The following is a 27,450-nucleotide window of genomic DNA, read 5'->3' as shown; positions in this document are numbered from 1 at the left end:
GAAAAACACCTCAAAACCAAAAACACAACAGCAAAACCAAAAACATAACATCAAAACCAAAAACACAACAGTAAAACCAAAAACATAACATCAAAACCAAAAACACAACAGCAAAACCAAAACATATCAAAACCAAAAGCACAACAGCAAAACCAAAAAAACACATCAAACCCAAAACACAACAGCAAAACGAAAAACACCTCAAAACCAAAAACACAACCTCAAAACCAAAAAACATCAAAACCAAAAGCAAACAGCAAAATCAAACGCACAACAGTAAAATCAACAGACAACAGTAAAACCAAAACACAACATCAAAACCAAAAACACCACAGCAAAACCGAAACACAACAGTAAAACTGAAACACAGCAGAAAAATCAATACACAACAGTAAAACCGAGACACAACGGCAAAACCAAAAACACATCAAAAACAAAAGCACAACAGCAAAACCGAAACACAACAGCAAAACCGAGACACAACAGCAAAACCAAAAAAACATCAAAAACAAAAACACCACAGCAAAACCGAAACACAACAGTAATACTGAAACACAACAGCAAAATCAATACATAACAGTAAAATCAATACACAACAGTAAAACCAAAACACAACAGCAAAACCAAAAACACATCGCAAATTCAGAAACACATTTTTGCTTTTGTTTTGCATTCAGAAGGAAGAAATACTCCTCACGATGAGGATGATAATATTAACATTATACAAAAGCAATCTTCTGAATAACGTTACATGACTATGTTATACAGCTAAAGTCTGTCTTGCTTGTTATTTCTCCAGTGTCAATCACACCTTGTTCCACCTTGTAGAAAAAAACTCCACATGGGACACTTGCTCCAGTGCCTTAAGGGCAATGTTTTTAAGAAAATGTGTTCTTTTTTTTTCTCGAGTGCTGATTTGCCACCATATGGAATATAATAATTATTTCAGAGTTGACTCCCTCTGCTTTTAGGGCCCCTCCCCTGAACCTCCTGTACATATGCCGTGTCCAATCAGCAATGAGAATCTGACCTTCTTCTGTTTTGAGTTAATGTTTGTGTATTTCTGGATTTGCTGTTTTGTCTTTGGTTTGTTAACGTGTTAGCTTTCCACTTACAGGCCACCATAGTTAAGAGTTCACACTCTGTCACATCTGCAAATTGGAGTTCATACTTTTTCATACTTTTACTGACTTCTTATTTGTACATGTGAGTAATAAAAAAAATGACACCAAAGCTCTTCCTCTGTGTTTTTCACTAGTGTTTTCCCACACAGCTCAGAATTTTAGCCATATTTGACTCTCTCTGTTGAAAGAACGACAATTTTTTTGCAATAATATGAGAAATTGAACAACTCAAGACTTGTGCATCTGGTAAAGAGCGGGTCATTTGTTTTATCAGCCTCTGACACGAGCAATCATTCTCCAATAACACACAGCCAGTCCTGCCTTATTACTCTCTCAATAATGCATCGCTTCCTTTATAGAGTTGACACTTAACACGTCGTCAGCTTCTCTCACTATTGAGACCACTGTCCATAACTAATACATGAATAATCAAGAACATTTTTCATCAGCGCTGCTGGTTATTACATGTTACTGTGAACTAGTTTTTATATTGACCAGATTCTTGCTTTACTGATTATTTGTCTAGGTGATGAGTCATATACATCCAGGAAAAGTCATTTAGCTGTAAATTGGGATTTATTAGCAGGGACACGAGTCATTTTTGTTCTAAGCACCAGCAGGAACTGGTGAACGTGTGTCCACGTGCCTGTAGTTTTTTTCTGGCTTATTGCCATAACCGGAGTGCAGGAGGCCGATGGTGGACATCCATCTGGGCCAGCATCTTTTATTCAGGAGACTCACGTAGACTCCGCAGCCATCTTGTGGCATGAAGACAAAAGGACCACTCTGTTTAATCATGTGCAGTGGGTTATGATCATTTCTGTAGATACTACACGGTATGGGATGGGTGATCAGTTTTGTCTTTCCATGTTAGAAGGTTTGAGGCTTATTCTTATAGATTCGCCTTAAAAAAAGAGTCAATTTGCTAAGACAAATTAAAGAAGGACAACTTTTCTGCTAGTATATACAATACAACAAATTGTGTTTCACAGTTGGGATGGCTATTTTTTCTTCACATTCATGGCTAGACTTAAGGTTGTTTTATAAGTCCTCCCATCATGAGCCTTGTTTTCTGTATAGTGAGCATTGAGGCGAATGCAAATGCAATCTAGATTATTCTATCCACATACACAGTTGAGGGACGCTGCCTCCTATTTTTTTATTTTTTTTGCCGTGAATAAAGAACTAAATCCAGTTTCATTCTATGAGATGAGAGCATCTTACCCTGCACACAGAGACACTGTCATAATTTCATCTCCAGAGCCTGAAAGATGAAGCCTTTAATAAAACACAGTGTCTTTCTCATTTCCATGGACTGTCACCTGTATGTAAATGATGCACACTCACACACTCATACATACTAAAGACTAACGAGACACAAGACATAGTATGTAGTTAGCACATCATTATCCAGACACCGACATTTCCTTTTGAAGCCTCTGCACCAAAAAACAAAAACACCTCTCTCTCTCTCTCTTTCTCTCTCTCTCTGAAAACTTCTCTTGTATGCTACCCCATCACATCCCCCCCTCCAAATCCCCCCCCTCCCATGACTTTGCAGCAGCAAGCGGAGCTGAAACCTGTAATGGTTGCCATGGAAACAGTCCAGTCAGCCAACAGCGTGTCTCTATCTGGCATGCACGGTGTACATGCAGAGCGCGCTCGCTTCCCTCGGCTTCAAAACAACAAGCAGCCCTCCATACAAATCCACAAATCCTATATGAGATGTCTTCGAAGTAAAACAGCTCAACGCTGCTTTATCACTGTTTTATCACAGACAGAAACCTCTTTCTGGAAATAATGGATAATGATCATGGAATAATGGATTTGGGGTGTATTTAAATGATCAAATCTTGCTCTCTCATGAAATCGGAGGCTATGAAAGATTTAGATCTTGGAGGATCTAAAGGGTTCTGGAGAAACTTATCCTCATATATAACATTATGTCCATTTCATACTGCACATTCAGAAATTCAGAAGGTACGAAACTGGATCTTGTAGGCTTCTCTTTTGCAGTTCAGTGATTCCCTGGTGTTAGCTTCAAGGGGACACCTTTTGTACCTTTGTACACTTTTAGTTACCTGTTAAAGTGAATATAGAATGCATTTCCAATGGAATATAACTGGATTTTAATACACTTTAAAGCTACATTTACAGTATATTGTTTGTAACCCTGAAAACAAAAATGGACCTGTACACTTTTTAAAATTCCAACAACGTGTGTGTGGTTATTATCATTAACCAATAATGGCACCCTCGAAACTTTCCCCGTATTGTTTGGGAAACCACCCAAATAGGTTCCTCTTCTGGCCCATTACCCCGCTTTGCCCGGCAACCTTTTTTTTTATTTTTATTTTTTGCTAAGTGACTCACTCTTTTTGGTGGAAAGGGGTACTCCCATTCATCTTTGAGAGGGTGGCCCCATGCACCACGCCAAAAGGCATGCAGCGAAATGCAAATCGCACTCAGTATCGCAATATTTGCATGTCTCTAACACAGTGCTTTTGCTGTGCGCCACGGTGGGGTGGGGTGACTTCCCCGGAGCATTACGTAAGGGCTCCTGATGAGAGCTAAATGCTATTCTCGCTTCCATCTTCGTATCACTTCATACTCCCTAATTGTGACTGTTCAAGAAGAACTCCTGATGCCAGTTTGACCCCTCACTGACCTTTGTGCTTGACTGTTAAAAGGGTACTTCTCTTTTTGTTTTAATTACAATTCACTATTTATAGCATGTGAGCCTTCTGTGACAGTCATTCAAATACCAGTTTCAGTTCAACCTTTTAAGAATGCCAGTAAACCCCCAAGCAAAAAAAACAAAAACAAACTCACTGACAGCTTAGTTGAGAATTTTTGTGTGGAAAACACTATAAAAATCTTAAATCGATGGCAGTGCAATGCTCACATCACAACTATTGTTGAACAGAAAATGGGCACTGCTGGGGAGAGGACACACTAGGCGTGATCGTTCCTGCTTTTCCTACAGCGTAGCTTTCGACAGTGCTGAGCGCAAGGTGCATCTGTTGCCATGGCAGCCTATCCAGTCCATGTGCTTTGAATGAGTGTGAAGCCCAGACTGGTAAAGGAGTGGCAGAAGCCCGAGAAGCTCCATGCCAGCATCCTTCTATGGACCTTCTGCAAATGATATTTTCCCTCCTGTGTATTTATTTATTTGTTTGTGATCTCAGACAACCGCCTTTAAAATGCTTCACTTCGACAAAGGCACTTCCCATAACATGAATCATTCAACACGTTCAGTGACTACGGAAATGTCACATCCCCTGGATTCACACACACACACACACACTAACACAGACACACACACACATATTTACTGGAAGCCAAACACAGCATTAGCAAGCCTGAGAGACAGAAACATTTGTGACAAAAACAATGGTTTTTTCATTCCATTTCTCAAAATCTTTAATATTACAGATATTCCCGTAGAAACTTTTTTTTTCCTGTGAAATCAACACAACATTAGCCGTTATATAAGATTCTCTTGAGGTCGTCAGGTTCGTCATGCATGACTAAAGTACATCACTAGTATGAAAAAAGCCCTGTAAACATGAACACCGAATATTAATAAAACTGTGCGTGTGAAGAGAGCACAGAAATACATATTTCTGTCATGATTATTTGGCACACCTACGGTAAATATGTAGTACAATAATAATCATAATGCGACAGTAAGGTTTCTGTTTTGTTTTTTTTTTTTAACTCGATATACCTGATCTAACCCTTGTCAGCTTAGAAACATCAAATGCATGAAATAGCAAGAAAGGGGGTTGAGTTTGGGGTGGGAGAAGAGGGAGGGTATTCTAGGGGTAGACCATGGTAATCCCTTAGTCAAGCTACATCCAAAACAAAAAGCATAAAAGGAAAATCAGTATTTTCCTGTCATTCTCTATAAAATTTGCTCAGACCTCCAACACTGCAAAAAAGGTATCCAAAGATTTAATAAATAGCCTTTTTATCTTAAATACATAGTGAATCTCCTTTTGAAATTCACCGTGGAAGAGAAGTTGACATTGCTATTTTACCATTAACATCATCAGCCAGAGACTCAGCTAAGCCTTGAACTACAGCTTGGGGAAGAAGATACTGGTTCGATGTTAATGGTACAATTTGCTCAGTCACTCTAATTGCTTCATTATATCCCGGGAGGACGGGCCGGCCTCGGTTAACAAGGCAGTGCCCCCCTCATTGCACATAGCTCGAATGAAGTTTGGAAAACACAGTATTCCCTTCCCATTCCTGGGCCCCTTTCGTCCAGATTCCCATGCATGCCCGCTGCATTGTCCATCAGCCATCCCTGTTTGATGGAAAGAGGGGGTCGGAGAGCAAGAGAATGTGACGTGCTTGGTTGCCGGCTGGGAGAGGGGGTGCTTCTTTACAATGTCTTTGGGTACACACATCAAAGGTCAAGTGTCTTTGGAATCCGCTCACGCAGACGAGGACGACTTGTCCGCCGTCTTCTCCAGCGCCTCGGCATCACCATCTTCCTCGACTGTCAAAAGGCAGAGAGGAGAAGAGTTGACATGGGGGTTTGGATGCACTGCATGCTCATATGTTCTATCCTACTTCTCATTCTCTCTAACAGATCCATGCACATGGATGGCTCAAAGATAGATTTTAAAGGTGGTACAACCATTTCTTATGTCTGAGTGATGTCAAGACAGGGGGAAATATCTGTCATGTCAGGAATTCAGGCAGAATGCAAACACTGAATGCACTGGGACATGAATGGCGCATGAAGAATTGCGCACCAAACGCATGAAGCGCGTGAACATGAACATGAACAGGAAAACATCATAAGCCTTTTTCTTTCTTTTTTTTTTCTTTTTTTTTAAGCGTGGCGCACAACAAAAATCCGTTACCTCGTTTGCTTCTCCCAATCTGGCCAAGCTTGGGTGGTCGCTTGTTCTGGTTGCCGCTGAAGAAGTTGTTGGTGTCCTGCAGGCGACAGGTGAACGAGAGGTGATCCTCGTCGTCGCCGTCGTTCCCGTAATGAGCCATTTTCTCCTCGCTGTATGGCAGCACCTCCGACATGCTGAAAGCACGAAGCCAGGCGCGCAAACCGCAGCTGCCGTTCCGTTTAACCCTCCCTCCTCTCGTTCTCTTCGCGAGCGAGGACAAAAAAAACACACGCGCACGCACGCACGCACACACACACACGCATAGACACGCGCGCGACGCGGCGAGCCTTTTTCCGCGACCGTTCGGCACTTCAGCGCGCGCGCTCTCCTTCTCACTCGCCTTCTCCCTCCCTCGCGCTCTTCTGTCTTTCCGCGAGCGGTGTGCACGCCCCCGTACGTGGGGCTAAAAAAAAATTACACGTTTTATTTATCTATCTATCTATTTATTTATTTATTTTTCCAACAAAGGAAGGCTGACGGATTATTCCGCTTTTCTGGAGGGTTTTCCGAACGCGGAAACTCGTTGAGAGCGGGAGCGTCCGTTTCGGCAGAGGTGCGCGCGTGTGTGTGTGTCTGTGTGTGTGTCAGCGCGCGCGCCAGGCTCACGGGGGCTGGAGCGTGGCGCCGGGGAAAAAAAAAACACACCTGAGAATTGCATGCAAATGGGGAAGCGATGCAAAACAAAAGCTCGGCGCAAGACTTGGTGTGTGTGCGTGTGTGTGCGTGTGTGTGTGTTGAGGGAGGGAGAAAGAAGCACGTCACTGGTGGCGCGTTTCCCCCCGGAGGGGAAGGGACGCGCGCGGAGTTTCGGCTGTGATATTTTTCCAAGGCTTAAATACCACCTACCTTGTGTATGCACCCACTGAACGTTTTATTAGGTAAATATAGACTACCATATAGGACACTTTAGACATGCCTTAGTCAGACTATAGCAGATCTGTTGCTATGCACAATATGCTATACAACCCCCCATCACCACCACCACCACACACACACACACACACACACAATCCATCAGTGTAAAGAGCCCACCATAAGACCACTGATGACCATTCTCCACACAGAAGTCACACAAGTGTATCAAACACAGAAGCACTGATGGGACTTTTAACCCAACCAAAAATATCCAGCTAGCAGCAGTGCTGTAGTCAAAAAAGTGACATTGAAGGGCTGGAGGACACTCGGCATAGTGGTGGATGCTATCCCAGGAACACTGGGAATGAAGCTGGAATATATCTCGGGTGGAACACCAGTCCTTCACAGGGCACTGTGCACACACTCATTCCCATTTATCTTAGCCTGTCCACATACTGGCATGTTTTTGGGAGGTGTGAGGAAACCAGAGAACCTGGAGGACACCTACACGGACACACAGAGAGCATGTGAAACTCTGCACAAATAGTAACTCCTTGTGTTCAGGATCGAGCCGGGATGCTGGAGCTATGAGGTAAAAAGTCAGTAAGATATCCGTGCCACACGCGTTACCATGTCAGTGTCACTGTGCTGAGAATGGTCCACCACCCAAATATCTACTCAGGGTTGGTCCTATGGTTGTCCTTTTACAATAATGGATATGGTTCTGACAAAGTGAATGGCATCAAAAGGGCTACATTACTACACGGCTATATAGTATATATAAGGGAAGGTTTACTACTAGGTTTACTAATAAAATGCATTCACATGTCTATACAGTCATTTTACATAATTTAGCAGCACAGCTGTTCCACTCTAACTGTACGGTAGATTCTGTATGATCAACATGACTCATGCTGGAGTGAGCGTAGAGATGTGTGACGCAAGTCTGAGCCCAAAAAGGCAGACAGCTGTTTACAATCCTGTGCTTTTTACTTGTTTTTGTAGTAGGTTGGAGAGAGATATGATGCAAGTTCAAGGCCAGAGGAGCTTTTTTGCATTTGTTTATTTTTGGTTTATATGTCTGTGTATCTTACACAGAGTGGGTGAAAATAGCCCTGGCCGATTTTAGGAAAAACTCATAGTCAAATCACTCATCATGACACGCATAAGGAAGGAAAAAGGAAATTTGAAAGTGAGATAGACTGAAAAAAACCCCACTGTGCAGTAGAGCAGTGGCTGAGCTCTACTCATTTATTCACTGAACGGCAAAAAGGGTCCATCCCGATGGGTCGATATGGGACTATTTTCCACTCTCTGCCTTCATTAGACCTGCTTTACTCAAGCAACAAGTGATTGACTGTGTTACTTTGACTGCATATCCAAAGGACTGCACCAGTTTAAACCAAATCGTGTTGAGGATATTTCACTATGTAGTACCATACAAGCTGTTTCCAGGTAAACCAGTGTTATTAACCATGACATAACAGGATCCAGCTTTACATTGAACCCTGAACCTGCTGATTTCAATGCAACAATAGATGCCTTTCAGCTCGGCGAAAGGGTGACAACAATAAAACGGCTTTGTAACATGTATGAATAAATAGGTGTGAATGGGTGTTAACACAGTGTCTTACTATCTATTGCTCCTATCACTTTACACCATGATATCAAGAGCAGGCAGTGAAACTAGAAACTTTCTTTACAGATGCCAGCTTCAATAAAAAGGCTGTTCTGACACACCCAATCTTGTTGGATCTACAGCCACCCAAGGGGAATTTATAAGTGTAAGTTTCTCTTAGCCATTTCATTCTGGTGTGTATTTCAGCTTATTCTATTGCTTATTAAGATTCCCAGATACCCCACAATATTATACAATAATGCCATTATTTAATTGATTGATCTGCTTTCAAAAATACTTATTTTACTTACCCACAATTTATAGCACTGCACAAAAACGTACTGCACTCAATAATCAGTTACTCAGAAATGATGTAGCTTATTATATAGTTTTATAGCTTTAATGACACAAATAAACAGGAATTCTGTCTTTATTGGGTATGTATTGTATGTTTGTATGCATGTATATACAGTTTTGTTAACCTTTTTACACTGTACTCTGTTTTACACAGATACTCTAAAATTGCTCTACATTTTTAAGATATTTATTAGTAACATGATGACATTCTGTATATTCTATATGTTACACTACACATCACTCGAAGTGGATTTTGAGGCCAGTGGATTTCTGTACTTGTAACATCGTGTGAAGGACCTGTAGATGGTACGGTCTATCCACCTTCGGAACCTGGCCACAGCCGTATAGACTCCTGGAAGCCCGGTAACCCTGCGGATGTTTCCCCAGGAGGCGAACCCATAAAGTCGGCCATCACACACAAGCAGCTCTCCAGCATCCCACTAGAACATCACAACACACGCAGCGTTGTAGCCCTCATTGCTTACACAACAACAGTCTCTTCACGCAATCACTCAAAAGAAATTATTGTCAGCCTACAAAGTAGATTGGGGAAGGATAGTGGGATAGTGACGTCTGTTCTGAAGCAGGGGCTATAAATCAGTGGGGTTATTGATACTAGTCGACAACTATATAGAGATAAACATGTATTCTGTAATGAAACACTAAAATCATTCTGAGTTGGTGTGTCAAGTGCTTGTGTGAAAAGATTTTATACATGAAGAATAATAAAAATAAAAGTGACTGCTCTGGGATATTAAATTCTCATATGATAACAAAGGACAAACCTTTTATGATCATTTGAAATATACAATGCTACATGGTTAGGTACAAAGATACAAACACAACATGACCATCTACATTAGACACCTTGTGTTTGCTCTTGTAGTAAACTGTGTGCTCATTAAAATAGCTAGTAAACTAAATTTAGCTAGGTATTTTAGCTACAGGTATTTAGTTAATGAGTTCCATGTTATACAGTTTGTGTAAGCTTTAGTAGATAAATGTGAGCTGGCTGACATAGCTAGCCACGGAACTTGCTACTTAGGTGAGTTAAATTAGTTAGCTACTTTGCAGTGCTCATCTTTTGCTACAAGAGTTAGCTAGTTAGCAGGTTCAGCAGTTAGCTATGTTACACGTCATTTTTTTGTGACAAGAATTAGATTTTGTAGCAAAACATTAGGAGACTGATACAGTAAGCGAACTAAAGTTATCTAGTGAGTGAGTGCTGTGCCTGTCAGGTTTTGTTATGCTAGCTCTCTAAATGTAACAATAGGAATATCCCTTGATACTCAAAAGGACAACAGACAGAAAAAAGAAGTTAGCTATGAGGCTAGAATTTCAGCAATCTATATTTCTTTCAAATATTTTAGTAGTTTCTAGTAAGCTACTAAAACCCAGTGTTGCCAACTTAGCGTTGTCACAGTTAGAGTTGGTAAGTTTTTAGACTCCTTTAACAACTTTCTTTTTAAAAAAAACTTATCTGCAAACTAACTTTTTGAGCATATGCTAATGACTGTGCTGCACTCAATAGGGCTCTCCAGCTCACATCTCATCTGCTGGTTATATGAGTTTAGACAGCAGGTTTGCTCAACTCATCTCAAGTGTGTAAAGCCTGACTACGTTGCGCTAGAGTTGATGATCCCAACCACCAATCACCATTGTTCCCAACGACCAATCAGAGATCATCATTGTTTTCAACAACCAATTATTGATCACTGTTGTACTCAAAGACCAATCACTGACCAGGATTGTACCAAACAGATTATACTAGTACATCATCAGATCTAGAAAAGAAACTTAATGATCTCCAATTCTCTTCAGCACAATCTGATGGCAAAATGTCTTTATGGTCCAGTCGCCTCAAATTAAAACTACAAGACCAAAAAAATAGACATTGTAACGCCCAGGCTGACCTCAAACCCTTAAAGCCAGATACCTTGCATGCATCCTTGCCTCCAGTACTGTAGCCAGCACAGATCATATTGCTTGTAATGCTTCCATTGTAGGACCTGCTGCTATTACACTTAGCTGTGGAGGTGATTGGCAGAGTTACAGAGTGAAGTGTAAGGAGGCTCACACCCCTGCCCTGCCTTGTGGGACTCCAATCGTACACCTGGCACAGCCGGCCAGGCAGCACTCCTGTGTTTTGTTTGGGAAGAGGAGCCAGCGAGACGTACCTGTTCAGCTTTATTGGAGCCCGGAGCTAAAGCAAACATAGAAAGGGTGTAGAGATTAGAGCTGGGCATCTGGTTTATTCTCTGGCGTTTAATCACAGCATCCTTCTGGTTAGGATTAAAGATAATATTTACACTGGGACTGGTATCTGTTTAAGTATTATACTGACAGTTGGTTATTAAATTTAATATGCTGACCCATTTCAATATTAAAGGCGCCTGTATATAACCTGTATTTATGATTACCACCTAAATTAAATAATGCTGTCATTGGACTAGGAATAGAAAGTTCAATATGTTAATAGAAAGCTTGGTTTTAATTTCCTTATACATATTCTATATCATATTTTCTATATTTTAAGTACATATTTATAATGAACAATGAACATATTCATAATAAATTAACATGTATCTATAGTATACAATTATGATTGTACTTCATAGCAATCTTTTTTTTTGCATTATGAATTCTTGTTTTTAATATAATGCATTATAAATGGTGCATGTAACACATTATATCACCAATATCAAACAAACTCAAGCTTACTTTGCAGAGTGCATTATGATTAAGCATAGGTACTTTGACATGCCTTAATGTTGTTTCCTCTCATAATACCAGAGATGGTATTGGATTTGTAAACAAGTTTGTAAACAAATTTTCAAGCATACTTATAACAGTGTATAATATGCCTTACAAATGCTTTGTAACATGTTGCATATACGTATGTCATTAACATAGAAAGTGTTACTAAAAACTCTATATGCAAAATAGATGTACCTTAATGAGCATGATGTCTGCATTACTGGTGCTCTTGTTGTACAGTGGGTGAGGTGTAATGGAGTAAGGTTTTGAATACTGCTCCATCCCTTCATACTTGCCAAGAAAGTTGTCTCCAGCCACTATCATCATCTGATCCACCCTGAGTGCAAGACATCTGCATCTCATACATGATAAATAAGTGTCATGTCACACCTGAAACTCACTACAGGACAAGGACACTCAATTCAGACTCTTAAGATGTGAAGGCACAGTGACTGTTCAGGTTATATTGATCACTTAATCAACATTTTGCTGTTATGGACCCTTTCAGGTGTATAAAGAATCTGTATAATTGTTGCAATGGTGAACCATTTGGTAACAGTCAGTAAGTTTTCCACCACAGGAAATTCTTCAGGACAGAGGATCTTTCCGGTTTCTTGGCAACATGACAAGGTAACAGTAACTTTGCGCCATGCCACATCACGCCACCCCTTCATTGGTTATTTTTCTATGACAGCACGCCCCATTATGTGTTATTCCTTACTTCTCTTTACTTTTCACCACTGTCATGAAAATTCAATCCATCAATCATTCAATGACCTCCAAATCCTACTTTAGGATCCATGAACTTAATCAACTATTTTTTTAATAGTTAAAGTAAGAGATGGGATTAGAATCAAGTGAATCTTTTGGTCTTGAGATTGTATTATATATTAACCCTTAGACATTAAAAATATTTATTATTTAGTATTTTTTTACATTTAGCTTTTGGCACTGTCTGCTTTTTTGTTTTTTGTTTTTTTTACAATTGTGTTCTACAGAAGTATCAGTTACCTTCATGGACTTGATTAGGGTGCCTACTGAGACACAGTGGGAGGTTTAAGACAAAGAACTGCATTCACAACTGCAGATAAGCATTTGTCTTTTATTGTGAAACACGATAATGACACATCAAGGTTACCCTTCTTATGATGTGCCAGAGTTCCCAGTTTTTTGGCTTGTACCTCATCCAAAGGGTGAGCAATTGGCCCGAGACGCTGTGTCTCTTCCATGCCATTATTCACTGTATAATTGACAAACAGCAAAAGAGGAGAATAATTTGCTAAGTAAAGAAGAAGGGACTCACCCTGTATTACAATGTGCAGCAGTGAGAACCCAATATTTATGCACCAGGGTTCCTGCACAGAAATGCTGGCCTTTTGAAGTTTGCAAAGACACAATATATTTGACTGAATGTGGTGATTTTGCATAATCACTAGCTCTCTGGCTCTGAAAGAAATCTTGACCTGGGAAAAAAAATGAACAGATTGCTCAAGATTTAAAGACCTTTCAGGCATCACAGATGGCTTATCTAAGAAAAAATATACCTCAGAGAGAAGGGCAACAACAGATTTACCCGCTGTCTAATGAGAAATGTGAATGACTATTGAGCAGGCCGAATACAAAACATGAAAATCACAAGTGCAAGTCACTGTCCTTGCTTGTGGGAAATAAAAGCTTCAAGGGATCCATACAGGTCAGCTGTCACCCTGGGGGATCCTGTATACCCAGAATGTAAATATAAACAGCTTATAAATGAGTACTGACATGGATGATAATCACATTATACCGGAAAGATGAGGCACATTGCAGGCAGGGCAAAATAAAAATCACAGAATAAACCTATATGTCCTATATGTGTTGTTCAGGCACCATTTCACTTCAGTTCTTCAAAAATATTTAAGGATGCCTTTCCACAACCGCCTAAATAATTAGGGTAAAAATACACAGATTAGTTATTCAAAAGCCAACGCTTATTAAAAATCTACATACCGCTGGCTGTGAAGAGCTTCAGAAGCACAAAGGTCCAAAACAGTATTCTGGGCATGACGGCAAAAGAAGGCTAATACATGTGATACTGCCTGGCTAAACCTGGCTAAAACTGAAGAATCTCCTCTCAACTTCAAGAGAAAACCACATCAGAAGCTGTCCACAAGTGTCTAAGGTTCCAATTTCAGCTTGGCAACAATTCATGCTCGTTGAGGCAAAAAAGTGTGCCCTCTCCTTTATTCTAATCTCCTCTATGACCTAGCAAGAAGATATAATGCTTCTATTGTGGATAATGGAATGGTGGATAAAATATGTACGTAAATTATACTTTATGAATACTCAGTATATCAGTATATGAAGCACTTTAAAAAACAAAAACAACTTCAGAGAACACATGGCCTTATATTTTCTGATAATCGAATAATTCATTAGTTTTCTGTGCTTCGCTGATTAGTATTTCCTGACTTGGGAATAGTACGTGAAACAGAGTTATATATATAATATACAATACATTATAACCATAGTTATAACCATATCACGATAGGAGGTTTTAAAGGAAGCGTTTTAAAGAAGCGGTTTGTAATATTTAGCACCCTCCAGTGACTGTGAGTCAAATTGCAATTGCAGTGTGAAAACAGTGATAACCCTTCCCCATCCTTAGTGCCTTAAGGAAATAAGGCAGAGTTAAGAAGCTTTGCTTCAGCTGGGGTGGAGCCTAATTCTAAATCATTAAATCATCTAAATCACAGGACTGCACTCATTTTTATATTGTTCAGTTAAGTCTGTTTTTTTTTTTTTTTTTTTTTTTAAATTTAATTATGGATTATCCCAGCTTATTGTTGCCAAACTTCTTTAACCAATGCTACTTTTGATTTGTGGATTTGCCCAAATGAAGAACATGCTGAGTTTACTCACTCGCCTCATGCGTCCTACTACTCCACATTACATTTTCAAAGGTGTCTTATTATTTAAAAGGTCTAGAAGCACTTTTAAATATTACAAATGCCAACTTTAATGAACCCCTGTTAATACGCCTGCAATTTCACTTGTTTCAATAATGTATCCTTTGTAGTTATGAAATCCCATTTATTTAGGTATCTATCTATCTATCTATCTATCTATCTATCTATCCATCTGTCAAGAAGATGAGTGGAGGCTCCATTTAGTGGTCACCCACCAAACGAGTTTGTCTTTAATGTGTTCCTAACAATTAATGGCATCAGGGTCAGTCCACAAAAATAGCTAACTTTTGCAACAGTACTGTATGATCACATATACTCCACTTCCTATATATGGATATATTACACATGGTAAATCTAACCTGCACTGGCCTCTTTGTGCTGGCGTGACTGCTGTATTTCAGCTGCTGGGTTGTAACTTGGTTTGGAACGACATCCTGTCCTGGTGTAGCTATCAACCCCGGGGAGAAAGCAGAACAATGCCATATAATGTGCACTCGCTCTGTAGCACTGCTTAAAGAGGTCAGGAGAGAAGGAATGAACACAGAAATACGGGCACAGAGAGATTATAAACTGATAACACAGTGGGAAGCGGCCTGATCTCTGCAACAAAATCTAGGCGTATCATCTGACTGGTGACTGTGGATTAGTTAGAAGGAGCTGGTTAAATGTATATGGATTGGTACATCAAAAAAATCTTATTGGGCACAGTGGTTGGTTTAGCACTGCAAAGAATTGCACAGATTTTCAGAATTTTTCAGAATTCTATAATAAATTCTATAATAAATATAGTTCTGCCAAATCAATTAGCTCAATCTATTATTATCTTGTGAAGCCACAGACAAATTGGAGAGGCTCAACAGTTATTGAATAAAGGGAGTCCATGACAACTATTGAAATCTATTCTGCAGGGCTTTTTTTTTTGTAGCATTTCTTACTATTGTCTAGGTCTGTGTTGAGGAAACAATACACATGACAAGCTATCATACATAAGGGATGGATGTAGTTACAGTATAAAAACAAACTGGAGGTACTCAGTGTCACCAGTGCCGAAGAACCTGTGCTGCGCTTACCAGAGAGAAAGTGAGTACTGTCATTGATATTATAATAGTTATTTTTATACAATGGTAATATACTGTACAAATTGCATGTTAGACTGTTTGATCAATAGGGCCTTAAAATTTATGGTTCTGCATAGCTCATGTTTAATTCCTACTTTTGTGTTTCTAATTTTTAAGCATGAAGAACTGTATTGAATATTCACTGCTTTTCTTCATTTCCATCACGCAAGGTAACGTGTCCATTGCTTATAATGTAAGTGAAAAATATCTAACCCAATAACACTTCATTAAACAACCAAACTAGATTATTTTGTCAGTCAGTTACAGTATTGTATACGGTATATACAGTTGCTGTTCTTCTTGCGGCTGCTCTCGTTAGGGGTCGCCACAGTGGATCATTGGTCCACCTATTTGATTTGGCACCGGATGCCCTTCCTGACGCAACCCTCTCCAATTTTATCCGGGCTTGGGACTGGCACTGGGAGTGCACTTTCTTGTGCAACCCCAGTGGCTGGGGTCAGTTCCCTGGTTGGGAAAATCAAACTTTACCAACTTTATTTACAACATGCAACTGTATAAGATGGCAGCATGGTGGGGCAGCATGGTGGGGCAGCATGGTGGGGCAGAGTCTAGGGTTCAGTCCTGAGCTTGGATTACTGACTTTCACATGGTTTCCTCTTACTTCCCAAAACATCACTAACTGTTCTATCCTGTCAGGGTTGCAGTGGATCCAGTACCTATCCCACCAACACTGGGTGCAAGGCAGGAGAACGCAAGGCAGCAGTATATAGCAATATACCATACAAACACATTTTCACATGCTCATTCACATCTGTGTGAGGGACTGGTGTCCCAGCATTCCTGGGATAGGCTCTGGATCTACCTTGACTCTGATGAATGATGAACCATGAACCATATAAGAGAGATTCCAAGTACTAGAGTTTCTTCTCCTCATAGTTTCCCTACAGCAAAGGATCATTGGAGGCCAAGAGGTTGAGCCCTACTCCATAAAATACCAGGCGTCGCTACAATACAACAACCAGCACTACTGTGGAGGAACTCTTATTCACCCACAGTGGGTGGTGTCTGCTGCACACTGCTGGAAGCCGTGAGTACTGCAGCCATGTCAAATCGGCTTTAATACAGATGATTGCACACTTGTTGATTCTTTGTCCTACCTAAATTGGAGCACTAAGCTTAAATAAAAGATGCCTTCAAACTGGAAACCATTAAAATGAAACAACTAACCAGCATTTGGGCTTAGACGACTAACAAACAACATCTCTGATCTGCAGAAACTATTTGATCAAAGTAGTGCTGAGTGAGCATGATCTCTTCAAGAAAGAGGGAGTTGAGCAGGTGTTTAATGTCTCCAGAACCCTGGTCTACTACCTGTACAACTACAGGACATTTGATAACGACATTATGCTCCTGAAGGTAAGTGAAACCAAACATCATTTGGTGACCCTGACTTTGGGCCAGTTCAATTTCTTCAATTGGTTTAAAACACTGTTTATTGTATACCTTACATTATACTCTTAGAAACAAAGGGTTCTATGTATAGTTAAGCCTTCTTTACATTCCTATATGGGTTTTACTTGGAACCTTCTAAGATGGGGAACCCTGTAGGTGTTGTAGAGTTTTTTCTCCTGGAGGGATGAGCCAAAGAAATCCTGAAGGGTTGTAGGGTTTAGCTATGAATGTATATTAACCTAGGAGAAAAAGAAAAAAAATTAAGCTTTTTATCAAAAACTCAATTATCAGATACTGTTGAGGAACAAATTCTTCCACCAAGAATAAATGGTTATTTCTAGAAGTTCTTAGATTATTTCCTCTTATGTGTGGATCTACATGTGGATTAATGTGGAACCCTACTGCAGCAGGTTTCCAGTCTCCAGGTAGAACCATATATATCAGCCATAACATTAAACCACCTGCTCTGACCCGTCGAGGCATGGACTCCACTAGACCTCTGAAGGTGTGCTGTGGTATCTGGCACCAAAACGTTAGCAGCAGATCCTTTAAGTCCTCTAAGTTGCGAGGTGGGGCCTTCATGGATCGGACTTGTTTGTCCAGCACATCCCATAGATGCTCGATCATATTGACATCTGGGGAATTTCAAGGCCAAGTCAACACCTTGAACTCTTTGTCATGTTCCTCAAACCATTCCTGAACAATTTTTGCAGTGTGGCAGGGCGCATTATCCTGCTGAAAGAGGCCACCGCCATTAGGGAATACCAATGCCATGTACTTGGTCTGCAACAATGATTAGGTAGGTGATATATCTCAAAGTAACATCCACATCATAATTAATTATTTAAAATCATAAATCAATTATAAAGCATAATATTCTAGTATTCTTGGTAATGAACTAAGAAATGTCCCCTACTGTTTGTGACACACTCTACCTAGGCATACAAATAGAAGTGCTCTCACAGTATAAAGCATTGGAGTTAATATATGACTTTTTATTTTTATTTCTGCACTCAGTGCACTTTTGCATTACTGGGCTGAATGCTGATTAACTGATCTAAGCGTCTTGAGAGCTGGAATAGAAAAAAATGCTTTCTTTGCAAAAGAAGCTCATATTTAGCTATAGGACAGTCGTGAAGCAGTTGAGATTTAAAGGCCTTTCTCAAGGGTCCAGCAGAATCAGTCTGGCAGTATGGGGATTTAAACAAATATAAACAGAGTCATTGCTGTTGTGCTATGACTGCCCTTTCAAATTGTCCCAATGATCCAGTTCTTTGCTTCATTGTGTCACTGTGCTGTGGCTTTACAGTGAAAGTGTTTGTACAATAATTTGGAAAGACATATTAATAAAAAAATATATTATTCATAAATATAAAGCTGCAGGAAAGGAAAACATGCTGGATTGACTAGGCTAAATTGCCCCTAGGTGTAATGGGGTGTGTGAATGTATGTGTAAACAGTGGTCTGCAATGGTCTGGTGTCCAATCCAGGGTGTATTCCCACCTTGTGCCTAGTGTTCCTGTGATAGGCTCTGGATCCACTGCAACCCTGACCAGGATAAAGCTGTTACTTTAGATGAATGAATGAATGAAAGAATGAACGTGCACCTGTGTGTTTCAGCTTGAACGACCAGCTGACCTGAATGCTAACGTGCAGCCGGTTCAGCTGCCAGGCATAGACACGCCACCACTCTATGGGGGCATGATGTGTGCAGTGAGCGGCTGGGGGGTCACGCAGGTGTACAGCTATTACCTGTCCTCCGCGCTACGTGCCGTGGATGTACAGATCATCCCCAACTGCCAGTACTACTACTACTCCAGAATAACAGACAATATGGTGTGTGCCGGCTCTCCACTGGGAGGGAAAGACTCATGCCAGGTAAGTCAGGACTAAAAACTAAATACAGATACACAAGGTAGTTTCAGATCTAGTATGTGCATAGTGGCACTGAATGTTAATTGGACAAGGTATAATGACTCAAAATTGACTGCTGGTGGGAGCAACAGTCTGTTGCCGGGTACGATATGAATAACTAAGTTTAATAAAATCTAGAAACAGGTTACTAAAGTTGGCATTGTATGAGTTCTTGTACTTGGTATTGGCTTGAAATGTACAGTACAGTACTCTACAGTAGTTGTGAAGTTTTGACCTACTGACTGTCCGGACTAATGTTTAAACTATCGTTGTTGAAAAAATAAGAAAAAATAACTTTGTTGAATGTTGAAAAACAAACAATTAATTTAATATTGGCATGACATTTCAATTGGACTGTAGTAGTAGGTATACTTTTTTAGGCTTTATCTAGAAGATTTATTAGTTTTTCAGCTTGTCCCTCTGTAGGAACTTTTAATGTATTCTATGTAAGTATTTCTCTATCAGAAATGCTTATAATTACAACTTATTTAGGAAGCTAAAAACCCTTAAATGTAAAAAACCGAAAGAGGAACCTTTTTTACGCTACAGGTTGCACTGTACTATGCAAATTAGCCTGTATTTTCCACAGACAGTAGCGAAGTGGGTAGCGTTGCTTTCTCATAGAGTCTCGGGTTAGATCCTGAGCTCAGGTTAGACTCTGTGAGGAAGTTCATGTTATTGCTTTGTTTATGTGGGTTTTCCAGTTTTTCCCACCTCCCAAAAACATGGTAGGTAGATTGGCTACACAAAATTGCCCCAAGGATTGTGAAGGTATTTGTGTACATAGTGTTCTGCAATGGACTGGGTATATTCTTTCCTTATGCACACTGTTCCTGGGATAGGCTCTGGATCCACCACAACCCTGATCAGGATAAAATGGTTACTGAAAATGAATGAATGATTGAATGAATCAAAATAATTGTATTATATACAAATCAAAATCCTTACCCTTGGTATTGGTCACTAGGTAGTTATAGATGTATGGTATCATCTTTAACTACCACTGACCATAAAGTAAATCCTTCCTTGTAGGTGAATGATCACAGTCTGAGTTCAGACTTTGTGAGGCTATGGACAACATGACATTTTACATTTTATTCCTTTTCATGGCAGGGTGACTCTGGCGGCCCTCTTGTATGTAGCGGCTACTTCGAGGGCATTGTCTCCTGGGGCATTGGCTGTGCCAATCCATATTTTCCTGGTGTCTACACCAAAGTTCGTAACTACATCCGCTGGATCAACTGGATCATCGACACCAGCAGTGACTAGACTCTTTTTGCAGCTTTTTACAGGAAGAAATGACATATCAAATGTTCAGTGAATATATACAGCTTGTCAGAAATCTGGGGACACACCACTTTCCATGGCATTAATAAATTAGTTTGGAGTTTGGGGTCAGTGAAAATCAGACATCACTAGGTAACTTAAGAAACGCAAGAGGTAAGGTCTTCCCAAACCTCTAGTGGGCAATGTATGGGAAAGTTTGCATATTTGTGGCACATAAGAAAGAATGGGGGGAAAAAACCCTTTCTTCATTCTTTATTATCACAAGTAGCAAAAGCTACAATTTTTTTTTGTTGTACGCTGCTAAAAATGATATCTTAGCAAGTGAAAATATCTTGAATATGAGCAAATGTATCTAATATTTCTTATGAGAAATCAAATAAGATTATTCAGCCTGTTTTTAGATGTTTAACCGTTTCAAGCTTTATATTTTCTTAATCTATTGACAGATCATTTTGCTTAAATAAATGCTTAAAATTTGAAAAATTATCTGCCATTAGAACAACACTGCCAGCAGAATCAAGCTTCAAATGAGTAAAACTGTCTAGAAATAGGTTTAATAATCACGTTTGGTTGATTGTAATCTTATAATAGGAAATACTAGATCAATTTGTCTATATTCAAGATATTTTCACTTGCACATTTTCAGATTTCTCATCTGAAAACCAGTGGGGGCACAAACCGTTGCACACAACGGTATATATAAGCTATGTTAACCTTGATAGTTAGAAAAAAGGTGTTCAACGGGTTCTCTAATGGCCAAGTCTTGAATTTGACCATAATAAAAAACAAACAAACAAAAAAAACATGAAAATAAAGGAGTAATCACTTTACAGTCAGAATGTCAGTTTGTGGTGAGCCTCTTGTTTGTGTTGGCTTGTGACTAAACTGACAGCCTTTTAATGTTTGCTAATGAAATGTCATTCTACCCTGCAAAAAAGCAGTATATGACTGTGCTGTAATATGAAATGCATGTAGATGGAGTATTATCACTTGAAAGAAAATGGGGGAATAAAATATAATATTTGTTATTCTCATACTGCACTGTTGCTTTTCTGCAAAATTTCAATGCCATAACCAGGTGTAAACAGCAATATAATCATAACAAACAAATGATATCATTAGAGTAGATTCCTACTGTATGAGAAAACTTTCATCAACCAGGCATATTATTTTACATTAAACTTTCCATTTTGAAGAGCAAGTTGATTTCATCACGATTTCACACAAAACATCGCAGTCATCGCTCAGTGACCTTCGACTTTGATGTGGTTATGTAAGTCATGTACGCTCGATGCATAAAGGCACATGGAGTGGGGGGTGGAGTAAAGGAGGAGAGAAGATCTTAGAACAGGGATTGGCTACATGTCAACTCAGGGAAAGTCTGAGCTGAGACATAGTTGAGAGTCAAAGGATGCAAAGGGATTAAAAAAGGAAACACTGAGCTATAGTTACAGACACACACACACACAAACAAACATACGAAGACAGCAGAGCCAAATGGGAGACCTGAAAGGGAGACATGAACTGCTACATGGGCTGAATACAGGCTTGAAGATAAACTCCTCCGGGGTAATGGGGCTGATCCGACAGTCTCTGGAGGCTAAAAAATTTGCGTACTGTCCCTACAGCAAGTTCAGAGTTGGAGCTGCACTTCTGGCCCATGACGGCAAAGTGTTCACAGGTGAGAGTCTGTAAATAACAGAGACATTATTAAACACCCAGTGAGAAATGACCAAATTACCAGCACTTCATTTTAAATGCATTTTTAAATGGAAATTTATGAAAGTTTTGTTTAAATCTAAAGAAATAGCTTCTACTATTATATAAACTATAAATCTATCTATCTATAGTGTTTATATGTAATAGATAATCTCAGAATATATATACAGTATATTGTACCCTTACTTTTCTCAGTACACATAATCAACAGATTCTCAGTTCCTCAACCTGTTAAATAATATATATGGTATAATGCTATTGGTTATATAAGAAATGTCAAGGGAGGACTACCATGCGGCTCTTAAGCGTTTGAACGCACTCTAAGCATATCCATAATTAAAAAATGTAAAAAAGCTTCACTGTTATAGCTCATTTCAGTTGAACCAGAGTGATAATGAAGAAGAAGAACCACAGCCCAGACCATTTTATGGCAACAAACTAACTATACTGATGCTCACAATCTATCATGAGTAGTATGTGTAGTATAGTGTAGTATGTGGTCACTCACTGTGCCTCTGATGTTAGTGGGGGAGGATGTACTGTACTGTCTTTATGTTCTTAAAAAGAGAGAGAGAGAGAGATCTTGTTTGGTTTAAGCATCTTTCCAGTCATCATGGCCACATGTGTATTTCATAACACATTCTACCATGTTAATGATTCACATAGTGTGTGTCACTATGGTCCAGTCCTGTGTTTGTCTCTCAACAGGAAATTAATATTAATTAATACAGTAATAATTAATAATTATTATTAATAATAATTAATACAGTAAATTGTTTATGGTCTCTAATGTGGCAATTGACTTGCAGTTTGCTTGTTCTAATTGCAGTCACAGGTAATATATAGCTTAGCAAAATGACTAAAAACAACAGTACAGTTGCTCAACCACACAGCCTTGACCAGGCCTTCGATTTCAAAACAAGTTTGTTGTTAGCAATGACTTGCTGTACATGATAGAACCAGGAGTAAACTGAAGGGTGATTGGGGTGCCATGTAAAAAATGTAACTTCTTATTTATTTATTTTTTTAACATCTCAGAAAACATGTATTTAAGTGTTACCCCATCTCAGGCAACAGTCTACTGTTTACAAGGTTTCATGGCTGATAATGGCTGCATTTTGCAATTGAAAGTAACAGTAACAATATTATGCAAGTTGAAACCACAGCCGTGTTATATCATCTAACTAAATAATGGCTATGTGTATTAACTAAGGAATAAAACATGACGAGGTGTGCTGGTCTAGAGAAATAATCACCAATATGAAGACATGATGTGATGCAAAGTGGAAGGCCCTAAAGTTGATTATTCTCCAATAAGCGCATATCCTAATGTGTTTTTTCTTCTTATACCACTATCAATTTTTTATTTATTAATAAATACATATACTCTTTTAACCATTTAATGTTGTCCTTGGGACAAGCTATTTCCCGTTATCACTTATCAAATCGCAAATCTCACCATATTAATGATTACATGTTTTTAAAATCCGTTTATGCGGACATACATTATGATATGAAATGATAATGTGTTAGGAGGAGTGCATTAATACAAACCTGTAATTTGAATTTCAGACTGAACTACTGTCAGATCTGCTGTTATAGAAAAATCTGACCAGTCAGAATGAAGAATTCAACAGCACTCTTATATAACTTCTCAGTAGCTTTATTAACCAAATATGACAAGAGCAACTTTGCCTTGTTAATTTTTCCCAAAATAGGCTGCAATGTTGAAAATGCCTGCTACAACCTGGGTATCTGTGCAGAGAGGACTGCCATCTCGAAGGCCGTATCAGAAGGATCCAGAGATTTCAAAGCCATCGCAATAGCCAGGTACAGCGTCAGTGGTTATTATGATTATTATGGTTATTATATACACTCATCTAGATAACAGCTGTTTAAGTAGCAATCATTTACATCAGTCCACTTTGCTTTGATAGTGATTTGTGTGAACATTTCATCTCCCCCTGTGGAGCGTGTAGGCAGTTCATGAGGGAAGTAAGTCAAGCATCAAACATTTATTCTTTAAATGCAGGAAAGTGCAGGAACAACTGTAAATTGTAATATCCCATTTCTCACGTCATCAGTTTGGTGGCAGCTGGGTGGTGTACTTGTCCAAACCAGATGGTTCCTACGTGGAGATGACAGTCGAAGAACTGCTGCCTGAGTCTTTTGGACCAGAGGATCTGAAGAGGAAGAGGGTGTACACTATTCCAAATGAATTTTAAGATTTTAAAATAACTTTGTATAGTTATAGCGACATTTTGCAGACGATTTTCCCCACAGAATCTAATCCAAGCATGTATTAGAGTGGTTAAAGACATACAGTAAAGAGTCTTTGCTCGCAGCCCCAGTGAAAAAAGGTTCTTCTGGGATTTAACACTGTCCCAGGAATAGAAGAGCAAAACATAGGGAATGAAGGTATTTGTATTAAGAGTGGCACCAAGCTTCTGGTGGCTGATCAGGAAAAAGGTTAGTGGAGTCCATGTACAACAGTGTCCCCCTCTCAGAAAGGGTTCAGTGTAGAAGCTATTAACTATCTTTAACAAAACAAAACAAAACAAAAAAGGCCCTTAAACCTGTTTTCAAGCAGTGCTATATGCATTTGGAGCATTAATGGATTTACTAGCTTACTTCCTGGACTTAAATATTAGTGCTTCTCTTCTTTTTTAGTGATACCGCTGTCAGAAAGTGAGCCAAGGTTTATCATTTTTGGTGCTCATTTGTAATACGGAAAAAAAAAGAATTTCAATGTATTTTATAAGTTGTAAATATAATTTTCTGTAAATTTTAGACAGTATTTAAGATACATTTGATTGCTAAATAAAGTTGATACAATCCAATTAATGGAGATTTAATTCTTTGATAAACCTAAATTTGAAACACTGTAGGTCAGGAATATTCAAAGTGGGACGTGCTGGGAAAATAAGGAGAATTGATTTTTAGGTTGTTTTTTTTTTTTAAATAAATTGAAATCTTTCAAACATATAATTAAATAACATATACCAATCAGCAATAACATTAATCTACCTGCCTAATATTGTGTAGGTCCCCTTGTACCACCAAAACAGCTCGGACCCTTCAAGGCATGGACTCCATAAGACCTCTGAAGGTGTGCTGTGGTATTTGGAACCAAGAAGTTAGCAGCAGATCCTTTAAGTCCTCTAATTTGCGAGGTGGGACCTCCATGGATCAGACTTGTTTGTCCAGAACATCCCACAGATGCTCAATCGGATTGAGATCTGGGGAAATTGGAGGCCAAGTCAACACCTTGAACTCTTTGTCATGTTCCTTAAACCATTTCTGAACAAGTTTTGCAGTGTGGCAGGGCGTATTATCCTGCTGAAAGAGGCCACTGCCATTAGGGAATGCTGTTGCCATGAAGGGGTGTACTTGGTCTGCAACAATGTTTAGGTAGGCGTGTCAAAGTATCATCCACATGAATGCCAGGAACAAAATGTTTCACAGCAGAACAACATTGCCCAGAGCATCACACTGCCTCCATCGGCTTGCCTTCTTCTCATAGTGCATCCTGGTGCCACCTCTCCCCAGGTAAGTGATGCATACACACCCTGCCATCCATAAGATGTAAAAGAAAACGTGATTCATCAGACCAGGCCACCTTCTTCAATTGCTCCATGGTCCAGTTCTGATGTTCATGTGCCCATTGTAGGTGCTTTCGGCAGTGGACAGGGGTCAGCATGGGCGCTCTGACCGGTCTGTGGCTACGCAGCCCCATACACAGCAAGCTCTGATGCACTGTGTGTTCTGATACCTTTCTATCATAGCCAGCATTAAGTTTTTCAGCAATCTGTGCTACAGTAGCTCTTCCGTGGGTTTGGACCAGACAGACGGACTAGCCTTTGCATCAGTGAGCCTTGGGCGCCCACGACCTTGTCGCCGATTCACCAGTTGTCCTTCCTGGACCACATTTAGTAGGTACTTACTAGTGTGTGGCAACAGGGGAGTGGTCGAGCAGCAGCTGTGGACGGAGAGGAGGCGGGTCGAACCGGCAGGTAACGCCTGATGATTCTCATCTGTGTCTCATTAACGCCAGTCTACATATTTGCGTGTCCCGTAGCCCGGGGAGACAGAGAGAGAGAGAGAAAGAGAGAGAGAGAGTGTGATACCGCTTGGCAGAGCTTGTGAGACACAGACACGCGCACACACATACACACCAAGAAGTGTGAACTAGAAGTTAACGGATCGAAAGCTGCGAGTCCAGGACGGAGCCGTTTCCTGTTGTTGTTTTTTTTTTTTTGAACGTGCACTGGAAAGCACGGACTGAATAAACTCTAGCCTGGAGGTTGGCTAAAGTTCTGCCTGCCTCCCGAGTCTTCCTCCACACTCGCACACACCGGGGTCCTACACATTGCATACCGGGAACACCCCACAAGACCTACCTGTTTTGCAGATGCTCCGACCCAGTCATTTAAGCCATCACAATTTGGCCCTAATCAAAGTCGGTCAGATTTTTGCGCTTGCCCATTTTTCCTGCTTCCAACACCTCAACTCCAAGAACTGACTGTTCACTTGCTGCCTAATATATCCCACCCCTTGACAGGTGCCACTGTAACGAGATAATCATTTCTCCTACAATAAAATAACAAGAAAATGACAAGATAAACAACCCGAACAAGGACATATGACAGCAGTTATTGCCCGTGTATAATTTGTTTCACTGTATGTATTGTCTTTTATATGCTTATATATTTTATTGTCAAGGATGTTGGGTGGAAATACCACTACACTAGATGGTTGCAGTAAGGAATAAAGCAATTAGGATGTACTGTTACAGGAAAATAACACATCCCAAAGTGTCTTATTCCTCTTATACCGCAGGATTTGCCAACATTTACGTTTATTTTATTGACTAAAGAACATATTGCACTTTTTATTCATTTATAGTTATAATTAATGTTGTGGAACGTCTGAGGAACTAGTTAGTTCATGTTATCACTTACCTTATAGCAGGTATAAAAGGTCATTCCACCAGTCACCAGTCTTTTTTCCCCTTCTTGTATAAGTTACAAAGCACTGACACTGGATTCTGCTTCCATAAATTGTTAAATAAAACACCTCCAAGCTTCTCCATAATCAGTGATTTTACCTAAAAATTTATCAACACCTTCTGACCAATCAGAATCGAGAATTTACTAGCGCTGTGGTACACTACTAAAATTTACATTTACACTTATGGCATTTGGCAGACGCCCTTATCCAGAGCGACTTACAATTATCTTATTATTTACACAACTGAGCAGTTGAGGGTTAAGGGCCTTGCTCAAAGGCCCAGCAGTGGCAGCCTGGTGGTGCTGGGATTTTGAACTCTCAACCTTCCGATCAGGAGTCCAGCGTCTTAACCACTAAGCGACCCCTACCCCTACTAAAGTAACCACTAAGCTACCCCTACCCCTACCAAAG

At 39.7% G+C, this 27,450-nt stretch overlaps 4 protein-coding genes and 2 long non-coding RNA genes across 8 annotated transcripts; 3 read left to right on the top strand and 3 right to left on the bottom strand.

Annotated features, from left to right (window-relative positions):
• Positions 1 to 4,518: 4,518 nt before the first annotated feature.
• Positions 4,519 to 6,584, bottom strand: camk2n1 (calcium/calmodulin dependent protein kinase II inhibitor 1). The gene is made up of 2 exons (XM_026935182.3): positions 6,005 to 6,584; positions 4,519 to 5,634 (listed from the first exon to the last, which is right to left on the bottom strand). The coding sequence occupies exons 1-2, from the start codon at positions 6,174 to 6,176 to the stop codon at positions 5,570 to 5,572; spliced, it is 237 nt and encodes a 78-aa protein (XP_026790983.3). The 5' UTR covers positions 6,177 to 6,584; the 3' UTR covers positions 4,519 to 5,569.
• Positions 6,585 to 6,782: 198 nt separating this feature from the next.
• On the top strand, positions 6,783 to 9,256 carry LOC113539441 (uncharacterized). The gene is made up of 3 exons (XR_004580175.2): positions 6,783 to 6,921; positions 8,604 to 8,682; positions 9,121 to 9,256. It is a non-coding gene; the product is annotated as an uncharacterized LOC113539441 (long non-coding RNA).
• Positions 8,916 to 15,655, bottom strand: LOC113539438 (trypsin-3). Of its 3 annotated transcripts, none has more exons than XM_053227031.1 (5): positions 14,938 to 15,655; positions 12,934 to 13,093; positions 11,826 to 11,982; positions 10,810 to 11,076; positions 8,916 to 9,313 (listed from the first exon to the last, which is right to left on the bottom strand). In XM_053227031.1, the coding sequence occupies exons 1-5, from the start codon at positions 15,059 to 15,061 to the stop codon at positions 9,104 to 9,106; spliced, it is 918 nt and encodes a 305-aa protein (XP_053083006.1). In that variant the 5' UTR covers positions 15,062 to 15,655; the 3' UTR covers positions 8,916 to 9,103. The 3 variants fall into 3 exon arrangements, with proteins under 3 accessions (XP_053083006.1, XP_034169880.2, XP_026790980.3); XM_034313989.2 differs by having other exon boundaries at positions 11,826 to 11,967; XM_026935179.3 differs by lacking the exon at positions 14,938 to 15,655 and adding an exon at positions 13,620 to 14,685.
• Positions 15,576 to 21,311, top strand: si:dkey-33m11.8 (trypsin-3). The gene is given in 6 exon segments (XM_026935658.3): positions 15,576 to 15,658; positions 15,814 to 15,866; positions 16,594 to 16,744; positions 16,932 to 17,073; positions 18,730 to 18,987; positions 20,137 to 21,311. Coding segments are annotated over 6 exon segments (843 nt in total). The 3' UTR covers positions 20,293 to 21,311.
• Positions 21,312 to 21,628: 317 nt separating this feature from the next.
• cdab (cytidine deaminase b) lies at positions 21,629 to 24,873 on the top strand. The gene is made up of 4 exons (XM_026935657.3): positions 21,629 to 21,991; positions 23,748 to 23,859; positions 23,967 to 24,024; positions 24,114 to 24,873. The coding sequence occupies exons 1-4, from the start codon at positions 21,808 to 21,810 to the stop codon at positions 24,252 to 24,254; spliced, it is 495 nt and encodes a 164-aa protein (XP_026791458.2). The 5' UTR covers positions 21,629 to 21,807; the 3' UTR covers positions 24,255 to 24,873.
• On the bottom strand, positions 24,689 to 27,432 carry LOC128317094 (uncharacterized). Its single transcript, XR_008300582.1, has 2 exons — positions 25,988 to 27,432; positions 24,689 to 25,947 (listed from the first exon to the last, which is right to left on the bottom strand). It is a non-coding gene; the product is annotated as an uncharacterized LOC128317094 (long non-coding RNA).
• Positions 27,433 to 27,450: the final 18 nt, after the last annotated feature.

This window comes from Pangasianodon hypophthalmus, chromosome 20 (genome assembly GCF_027358585.1).
Source record: "Pangasianodon hypophthalmus isolate fPanHyp1 chromosome 20, fPanHyp1.pri, whole genome shotgun sequence".
NCBI classification, from domain to species: domain Eukaryota; kingdom Metazoa; phylum Chordata; class Actinopteri; order Siluriformes; family Pangasiidae; genus Pangasianodon; species Pangasianodon hypophthalmus.
The sequence above is the reverse complement of the archived record's forward strand: the minus strand, read 5'-3'. Positions and strand labels throughout refer to the sequence as shown.